The sequence below is a fragment of the Barbus barbus genome, assembly GCF_936440315.1.
Source record: "Barbus barbus genome assembly, chromosome: 12".
In the NCBI taxonomy this organism is placed as follows: Eukaryota; Metazoa; Chordata; class Actinopteri; order Cypriniformes; family Cyprinidae; genus Barbus; species Barbus barbus.
Window position 1 is genome coordinate 24,664,078 of NC_136740.1, and position 10,827 is coordinate 24,674,904.

Below are 10,827 nucleotides of genomic sequence, written 5' to 3' on the forward strand. Positions count from 1 at the left end.
ACAATGTGCTTTTTTTTTACCAAAAACTGCATGTGGGAGAAAATAAAAATCAGTAATTCTATATGTACATAAAATATTGAGAAAATCTGACATGCTGAATTTACAAATTAAATTAAACAATTTTAACCAAGTCAGATTTTTTTTTTTTTTTTTCTGATCATCCTGACATTTCATTGATATACTTAACAATTTCAATTATTTAAAAATAAAAAGTATTTGGAGAGTCAGTTGCACCACACATTTTTGCACCTTCTAAGACAGATCCATTAAATAGTATGTATACAGTATATATATATATATATATATATATATATATATATATATATATATATATATATATTATAATAAATATATACATATATAATTATGACCCTTGATTGCTCCGATAGATTTTACAGATTACATAAAAAAACTGTAACTTTTTTAATATGATCTGTAGGTCATTTGACATCTAGTTAAAAACTATGATTGATATATAGGCTAATTCAAATATTTCAGAGGTTTTAAAGTCAAAAGATTTAAATGGATCTTAGGAGTCAGTGGCACCACACAAAGTGCATTCATTTTTTTATTAGTACAGTAATAGTGTGGATTATTATCCATTGATATACTGTATATATATTTATATATATTTGGGAAAAACCTTCAACTCTAGCTGAATGCACCTCAGAACGTAGATTCTATGCAATTATGAGGTAGACATCGATAATGGTATTTCCACCCTCAGCAATAATGAATACATTTTAAATTAAATTTGTTTTATCAGCGTAAGAAATACACGATTATCATGAAACTCTGTACATCACAAATAATAAAATAATTATAGAATAGAAATTATAGCGATTTGAGTGCATTTATAAATGTACTATTAACAAAGAAATGTGGTTTTACATTTCTTCATAAGTTGCACATTAGGTTTTACTTTACAAATATTTACAGCTCATAAAATGAACAACAGTGCATTCAAAGCTAATGTGCATTTAAATATAATTTCGCATTCGAGTCTCTTTTTTTCCTTGTCAGTCGATAGGAAAAACGCTCCTTCCAGACTACTTGGACAGTTGCGGAAGTGCATTTTGTAAAGATGCAAACGTTGATGGATTTCCATTTTTTGTCTTCTCAGAAAGTACAAAATGATATTTTGTGGAAAGGTCCAGGCACTTCAAAAAACATTTACTCGAGAACCATGCGCCTCAAAAAAAGCATCAGTCAGCCAGTCTCTCTCTCTTTCTCTCTGTAAGGATGAAGCAGAATCGCTTTATGTCTTATTTAGTGTTTGGTACATTCACTTTTACCCCCAAAAGCTGAAAATGCCTGAAAATTACGCACTGGTGGTCATAAAAAAGCGTTTCCAGGGCACTGCGTTTTGCTCATTCATTATCATCCATATACCATACAGTATCTTATCCATATAACTAACAGATGAGTTTGAACAGGTGCCCGTCTCTACATTCTTCTGAGTCCACAGAGATAATGGTGTAACACAATCCTCAGTGAATCCTGTCCAGACGGTTACGCACTTAATCTGGCGTTTCTTCTACCTGCCTCGTCCGAGAGACGACTCGTTAAAGAAATATTTAGGGTTTTTGGACACGTAATTACAAAAAGAAACCCAGCATGTTTAAGGAAAAATGACGACGAACCTCCTAAAACACCATTTTGTTCCAAGTCTAGAGAAACTGTACATGCGCTCTTGGCACAACCGTGAACAGTGGCCGGTGGAGATCGTTCAAATCGTCAAAAAAAGTATCTGGTGAGGAATCCCTTTTGCATAGGTGAGAATGCGCAGTTTGGGCGGCTCAAGCGCGTCTTTACGCATCGTTCAAGTTTTTATGCCTTGGTGCCAAACCCTCGTGTGTGATTCGCTACCTACAGCCACACTGTTCTACCACCATGTCCTCGTATTGTTTGTACACGACGTTGTTACCGGAGTCTATGTAAAGTATACTGATGGGGCTGAGTTTTGTGGGGACGCAACAGCTCGGCGGCGTGCTGTTGGGGTCCATGGAGTTCATGAGCGTCTGAATGATGGCGTGGTTGGTCGGCTCCAGGTGCGACCTCAATGGGAAGTCGCACACGCCCTCACAGTGGTAGGCTTCGTAATCCAGCGGAGCGATGATCCAGTCGTCCCATCCCAGCTCTTTGAAATTGACATGCAGCGCCTTTTTGCTGCATCTCGATTTTGACTTTTTACCATGCCGTTTCCCATGGCGGTTATTGAGCGCAGTTCTCCGTCTGCGCCGCGCTTTGAACTGCAGCGCGCTGTCCTCCTCCTCCTCATCGTCTCCGCGAGACTTGATCTTCTCTTTCATCTCATTAAACAAGTTTTCTCTTTTCCTAGACCGCGTGTAGACCACCAATATGGCCTTTTCTTGCTGCGTTCGGCCGTGCCGGTGGAAACCCAGTTGCTTTAGGTCAATTCCTGTGTCAGATTTGCCATGCGTAACCTTGAGCTGGAGACAAAGCTGATGCCCTTGATGCCTGCTTTTAAAAATTCCCCAAACGTCCAGAACCTCCCATTCTGCTTTTCGGGAATCCTGAAGATCAAGGGATCGGGAAGCCAACGGCCTCTCTGATCTACACGAGAGTAAATGAAGAGTGTAGACGCCTGATGGGGACGGTTGGCCATCATCGGGCGGTTTTCGAAATATCCTTAATTCAGCACCGACCAGCTCCTCTTTGTTTGAGAGAGTTGAGACATCAAACAGATACGTTTGTCTTCGCAAAGGGGAGAGCGTGAGATCGTCTGCAAGATAAAGAGAAATAATTACAGTCAGATTCACTTAGAGTGACTCACATTCTCATAAAGAGGCCAGGTAAAACCTAAAACCTTATTTTAGGCTCTCTTTTAGTCTTTAAGATGGAAAATGCTCACAAAATTGATTATAAAAGAGTACTTAGCTAAAAAACAACAACAAGGAGAAATAAGGTTGATGATGAAGATGCAGCAGCTGAGTAACTCGGTTTCATTAGTTTTGATAAATAATTTACCGTTTTTCTTTTTCTAAAAAGTTTCATTGAAGTTTGGTAACAAGCATGCACAACATTTAAAAATATTTAATCATATTAGAATGTAGCTTGTAGGTTAGATAAAAAATTATAGGAGGATACATGATTGAATAGTCAGTCTGCTGGCTCACATTCTCAGAGATCAGGCTTTATTTTAGTCTTTTAAGTTAGAAAGTGGGACAGACTCACTCAAAATCAAGTATAATAGAGTATCCATCTAACATTAGACAACAAAAAGACAAGAAGCTGAAACAACTGTAGCCCACAAATTAATTGTTGACAAATCTTTTCAGAGAAATCATATTTGCTTGGTCAGTGAAGCAAAAAATGTGTGGTTTCTCTAAGTCTACACTCTTAAAACTAAAAGTTATTCGATATTCTACACCTCACGTTCAGTAAAGAACCCTCTATTTATCAAGAAACATTTTTGATGGATGTTTTTTGGGGGGATTAAAAATTATTGATGGAACTATATAGGTTCTGGAGATCAGAATTGGTTTTAGGGGTCAATAAAGCACCGGTACCTATATAATTTTCTAAAGCACTAGAATTGTTTTACTTACTTTTAGAACGTAAAAATGTTCTCATGTGGATCCAAAGCATTTTTGGTTCTATTTGGAACATCTACGCCATTACGGTATGTAGTTTATTTATTTGTTTTTGTAATTTAACTGTTTGCTAAATAATTTGTCATAAGTATGCACAGGTATATACGCAAAATAAGAGAGGTAAAGATCTGGTAGCCATAGCGAGGAAGAGAGAGAAAGAGGGAGAGTGGGGGAAAAAGAGTGCGCCAGACACAAAGCGACATACTGTACTTGTTGAACAATGCACAATTAATGCATTCTTTCCCCTTCAGGAATCCAGAGGCCTAGTCGCACTTTATCACCGCCTTTTATCTCTCTGACAGACCAAACGAGAAGCATTTATCTGAATTCATGTGAGCTTGTGTATGTAAGAATTTTTGTCGAACTAGACTATTATCGCTCCAAGTACGCCTGGGGCACAGATATCATTTAGCCTGAACAAAATCCCAGATAAATACGTGCATAATTTTGAATAACACCAGACTAATTGTAATATGGCTGTTCGAGAGCCGATTGCTTTTTAATGCTTAAATACAAAATAACTGCACTGCAGTTAAAACTAAATCAAATCTTAAAAAAAAAAAAAACGGCAATTATTTTGTAGTTTTAATTCATATTTACAACAAACAAAACGAAAATTTTTATTATTTTGACTTTCTTTGTCCATGCGTGAACACAATTGTCAAATAATTCAAATTAAATGTTTGTTTTCGTTCCTGTGCACGTATGGTCCACATTAGCGTTTTTATAAGACCTCAAACAAATCGAATACAAGGTCACCAAATAATTAACAGTTCTGAATTCCCACCCACCCCATTAAAATGCACCCTGCTTATATTTCATCCCTTCCGCCAAAAACAACATCCCCGTTCAAAAGTGATTATTGTACATATAAAATACCACTCCATGCATCAAGAGTGGGACGAGTTTACGCGACGGCCTAACAAGATCACCGAGACAAGTGAAGGCCACTAACAGAAATTCATAAATCACTCCAGCCAAACAATCGCTCGCTTTTAATCAATCAACATTCTTCTCCAATAATTCGATTCTGTAAGACGAGAGAGAGAGAGAGAGAGAGAGAGAGAGAGAGAGAGAGAGAGAGAGAGACGTCTCTTGGTGTGGCTACCGGGGCACCATCTGCGTTTTAATGAGTTACTTACAAGTGCCAAAAGTAATTTTCATACATTCCGTTTGTTCTTGTCTGATCTTGCAACCATAACGATCTAAAATTTGGGGAAATGTCTTATCTGTTTTGGAGGAAATTCCTTCCTGTTACACAAAAAGATTACTGCCTTATCATAATTGAACGGCGCTTGACTGGAAATGATTCTTGATGACATTCAGCAGCGAATGACGCGCATGGTGCATATAGCCAAGGCACTGTAGTGCAGCCAGGCAACTGGAACGGTTTGGTTTTGCATTAAGTGCTGATGGTAAGTGTTACAGACCGATTGCTACAGCACTTTAAGATGCTTATAAAAAACGTTTTGATCTGTAACCCCGCGTAATGCACTAAACTCTCCACAATTTGAAGGCTACAAAGCCAGCAAAATGCCCAAAAACCAAACAATTGTCCAAACCTAAACAGACGTGAGGTCCTGTCCAGTTTTTGCTCTTCCCTTTTGGTGATGTTCCACTGGCTGAACTAGTTCATTACTGGAGAATAGACAGTGTTTGGTATGTTATGACATGGACACTCAATTAGATCACCCAGTTCAAATACTCCAATCAGCGGTTTGATGCAAAGCAACCCTCAGAGGGTCCAGTGAAGGGTCATAGCCAATGACACATCAAATCAAAATCAGTGAGGAAAGTGAAGCTTTTTCATGAATCAGTTGGCGCTTCTGTTCTTTCTGCGAACGCGTTTGTCTGCAGAGGAAAAGTGCACTGTTTGCGCCGCCTTCCTCTTTTCGTTGCATGCTTTGCGTTCGTTTTTCCCCCGCAGTGTTCACACAATTATTTGTTGAAAACAAATCCAGTAAAACCTCACAAATCCATTTCACTGCAACTTATACGCATAACATTGTTAAATAGAAAATGCAGTAAAAGTCTTTAACGTTTCAAAGCAAAGAGACTGTATTTGTATTGTACAAATAAAATATTTCCTTTCAAAACAACAAAAAAGCCGATTTAATAATATGGTTTTTTTCCTCGCATGAGGTTTGTCTGAACAGTCCGGACTGCTTGCACGCGAGGATGTTAAGGGAAAGATTTATTGCCTTCATTTAGAAAACGCACCAATTAGTGTTTTATTGGCATGTTACCTTAGGGTCAATGTAAATCTAATATAACTTTATACTAGCCGAAATATGAGGTCGTGCTGACCACTGAACTGTGGCCCAAGCAGGACGAGTGATCACCAAACCCTTAGCACATGAACAAACTCTCAAAAATTATTCATCCAATTTAAGGGGAAGATCTCATTATTTTTCCCTCAAATGATAATCTATAGGTCTATTTATGGCTTTTAGAGCAAAGAGTATTTCTTTATTTTTTTTGACTAACAGAAAGTTGTTGCTCAAGTCTGTGTTAAAGCATTTTTTTTTTAAATGATAACCTGTATTACAATAATAAAGATTTCAAAGTAAAAAATGGTTCGTTGCTAAATATTGAAAATGCATAGTGCATAATTCAGACAGATAATTTATGAAAGAAAAGAAAACAAACCTTTTCCCCTGTCTACAAAACTCGTTATGGTATTTGCAGACTTTGAAGAGCGGAAAAAACTTGCATTGAGCCCCAGTTTTTCAGCGGCGGAGTAAGTCCTGTATATAGAGATCATGTAATCGTGAGGCACAACCGGGTCCTTTAAATCATCCCAACGACCCGCACCCGGAGAGGATGCGAAAATCTCTTTAAGAAATTTGGGTGACCTTTGCCCATCATACGCGCTCCTGGCACCCTTGCTCCTTTTCTGCGATATAAGCGCAGCTGACTGGCAACACGGTAAACTCCAAAGGAAAATGAAGAGCGTGTAAAAGGCGACTGCTCGCAAGGCATCCATGGTGTTACTGTCCCCAAAAAAAGTCAAGGCGAGCCGTGTCTCCCAGTGAAGCCGGGTTTTTTGGTTTGTGTTTGTTTCACGAGCGCGGACAGCGCGAGATCTGTATTGCGTGTCTCAAGTGAAGTGCGCTGTACGCTCAAGAGCGCCAGGCTGCAGATACACTCTCACGAGTCACGCCCACTCCACAGACGCTCCTGTATTTATTGGAGAACTTTTCCAGACTCTCTATACACCTCCTAAGTTGTGTGTGTTTTTTTTTTACTTCATTATAATATTTGCTATATAAAATTAATTTAAAAACATCCCTAGTAGTAGTTATGGATTTATTATTATTAGTATCATTGTTATTATTATTAATGAGGATGACAATGCTAATAGCATGTATAATAATAGCATATTATAAAGAATAAGTATTATAATAAGTGTGCTTTCTTACATAAAATCCTTATTTTCTTAAATATGTGTGTTCTTTAATAATAATAATAATTATATAGATAGATAGATAGATGATAGATAGATAGATAGATAGATAGATAGATAGATAGATAGATAGATAGATAGATAGATAGATAGATAGATAGATAGATAGATAGATAGATAGATAGATAGATAGATAGATAGATAGATAGATAGATAGATAGATAGATAGATTAAAGACCACACAGTAGCTATCATTTATTTTTTTATTTTTTTTAAGTATTTATAGAGGAATAATACATTTAACACATATATAGATGTGTATAGATCTGTATAGACAGACAGACAGACAGATAGATAGATATAAAGAATACATAATAGGGCTTAAAATAATAGCATGTATGATCTGAGATATTAACAAAGAAATTAATTAAAAGTCTAATTTAGAAAGGTTTTTTTTTGTCCATTTCTGTCCAAAAATGAATTGCTCAGTCTGTCCTGAAATAAAATAAGTCACTGAGGGAGTCTTCTCTCTGTCTCTGCACCAGGCAACACAACAGGATGCTAGGCCTTCCAAGTAGACTAACATGTTGACAGAGGTTAACAGGTCGACAAAAATATTCACAGATCTATTGCACTGGCTACAAGCACCTCACTGCAGGCACATCGTCTCGCGAAGAACTACACCAGTCCCGTAGAAAATAAAGTTTCTGATTAAATCAAGTAAGGGAAAGAACAGGCTAGGTGAGCATTTATTGTTGTAAAGTGTAAGCCCACAACAACTGACCAAATAACTTGAACATGTTTGAAGTTTCTTCAATCCATCTTCAGTAGGATACAATTATATATAAATTTGTTCAAATTAATTCCCAAGCAGTCCTGTCAATGTATATGTTTAAGTCCTAAAGCCGAAAGACATTATTGTAACTGTCATGTAAAAAGTTTCACTTCTATCCTCACAAAGCTGGCTGCAGACACCCAGTTAATTCTCCAGCTTCACTTGTCCCGTTATCTTGCGCTGCACTGCCTCCTTGCGGACATCAATAACGTTGCATTTTAAAAAAGAGCTACATAACATAACACAACGCAGAAAAATCCATGTTCAATTAGTCGATGTAGGTCGATTATATTATTTCAAGCTCATAACATTTTCAAATGTAACGCAACAAACTCCAATGCAAGCAACAAATATATGGTCAGACACATTCTTAATTGTGGGAAGTCGTGGCCTAATGGTTAGAGAGTCGGACTGTGTGTGTGTGTGTGTGTGTGTGTGTGTGTGTGTTCACTGCTGTGTGCACTTTGGATGGGTCACCATACTTGGCCGTATTTCACTTCACTAAATTGGGATATTTTTCCCCAGTCATCTCATCGGCAAAAAGTTTCCCAATTTACCTGAAAGACTAAACTCAAGAAATTCATTAAACATCAGAATGTTTTGACATCACGCCTGAAACTCAGGTGGTAGCTCCTATAGACTTTGGCCTTGTATGCGATTAATTTTGTAACTTTTATGTACAGCACTTTGGCACCCATTGTGGTTTTTGAAATTGCTCTAAAGTTGAGTTGAGAATGTAACTGCTAGCATGGTTTTAGCCATGCTAACGTGAGAGTTTCGGAGGATATCATCACTGATCCCTTTATAAATGTCAGAGCAACAGTCACATACGGTGGTGATAGTAAACCATTAACATCTGCAGGAGCTCGGCGAACTCTCCTGGAACTGCATCAATATAAACAAAAACAACACTGGACTGGACTGAAACTTCAGGGAAAACTTGCATGTCTTCCCTCTGCTGATCATTCTGTTTCACATTCATTTCTGAAGAATACTGCACTCAGTGAGGACATTGTTAATTTCACAGTAAAAGCCAGATTACAAATCCTCCCTACCAGACTTAACCTCTCTATCTGGTTTCCTACAACTCAGGTTCCTCATTGTTTGCATCACACTACAGAGCAGATCACTGAAACACTGCCACATATCTTGAACGGCTGTCATGCTTACAAGGGAATGTACATAACACGCCACAACAGAATAGTGGACTTGATAGTGAAAGACATCTCAAATTATTTATCACCTTTAGTAAGAACATACAAACATTCTTGTGTAAAACCATCTATGTTTCAGTGTTTCAGTGATAATTCTGAAGTGTTTTCTTCTTTATCTGCCAATACACCTGATGTTGTTGTGATTAATGAGGTGTAGAGAAGTGTTTGTTTTGGAGGTAGCATGCACTTTTGACTCTAGCATGGAGGAAGCTTTTATGACCAAAGTCATCAAGTACCAACCACTCCTAAATATTATTTCAGAGATAGGTTATCGGGGTAGATTATTTGTTTTTATATTTGGCAGCTTAGGACACACACACAGGCCGGTTGTGAGAGGGTTTCAGCAACTCGGGATGCCCAAAAAGAGGGCTAAACGGTTGGCAAAGTACTGTGCTCTGTCTGCTATCATAGGTAGCATATATGGTGGAGACGTTGTTATTTATTACATTTACATTTATGCATTTAGCAGACGACTTACATTGCATTCAAGTTACAGTTTTTACATTTTATCAGCTCTTGCTTTCCCTGGGAATCGAACCCATGACCTTGGCATTGCTAGCGCCATGCTCTACTATTTGAGCTACAGGAAGGCTCTATATTTATATCCATAATAACTGAGTGATATGCTTAATACTGTGAATATCTATTGTATGCCACTGGTCTACAGATTTGTAAACTACTTTCTAACAACATAATGTTTAACTCTAGGATAGACATTTTCTACAAATGCATCAGTTCTCCAACATAACGTTTTAGACATTTTAACAGTAACTTGTTGTTCTATTATCTACCAGCAGAGGACAGTGAAACACCATATTACAATAACTGCGCCCCAATCGGATAACAAACAGCAGATAGCTATGCCTATATATTCAGTCGGTCACACGTATTGGCTTGAACTTGGATTTCATTTTTTGATCAACTTGAAAGTTTATTAAACCAAATGAGATTTAATAAAATCATATCTTTTGTATAAAACTAGGTTTGCACAGTCTTCTGACATAATTTGGATGTTATACTGAATCGTCTTGAGTTAACACGGAGAACCTTATCTGGAGAATGACTTGACGCTCGTTTGGTTAAGTTGACTTCAGCACCATGGAGAGCTGACTCCTCCACTCGCTGCACTTAGTCTTTACGGTCAGCAGAGCTGCTCAAGTATGAACCCTGCTGCAAATAAACATCTCAAACCAGACTAAGCTGGTTTTCTGATCGTATATGGTCTCCCAGTCATGGTCAACGTGAGAGTTTTTCCACTTTTCAGCAAGTCAGCCTGGGATTCTATCCTAATAACTTGATTTCTACACTTCAAATGTTAGTTTGAAGATTACACGAATAAAGAATTAGCCTACTTCGGTTTCTCTGTTTGAAAAACTATCCCGAGTTCCCCAAAGAACCTTTCAGTTAACTTTTTTTTTCTTAGTGTGAAGAACATTATAATAATCTAAGAACCTTTTCCACTATAAAGAACCTTTTGTTCAATGGAAAGGTTCCATGAATGTTAACGTTTATTCATGTGACCATCTATGCCAATAAAAAACCTTTTTTTTTAAGAGTGTAGGTCAAACTCCATCCATCAACCATAAATATTGTGCCCAAAAACAAGGCTCTATAAGTCACTTTTGATCGAATCATGAGGTATGACTAGTATGGCTGTCATCGGTAAACCAAGTCAATAAATCCGACCTGTTAAATCTCATTCGACCATGTAAGGGTTAATTCTTGCTGCTCGTTACATAACACACTTGGAACATT

General features: G+C 37.6%; 1 protein-coding gene across 1 annotated transcript; it reads right to left on the reverse strand.

The window, feature by feature from the left end:
• Window positions 1-539: 539 nt before the first annotated feature.
• On the reverse strand, window positions 540-6,735 carry LOC306877935 (growth/differentiation factor 6-A-like). The gene is made up of 2 exons (XM_079429987.1): window positions 6,267-6,735; window positions 540-2,746 (listed from the first exon to the last, which is right to left on the reverse strand). Exons 1-2 carry the CDS (start codon window positions 6,601-6,603, stop codon window positions 1,866-1,868), a joined length of 1,218 nt encoding a protein of 405 aa, XP_079286113.1. The 5' UTR covers window positions 6,604-6,735; the 3' UTR covers window positions 540-1,865.
• Between the last annotated feature and the right edge of the window lie 4,092 nt (window positions 6,736-10,827).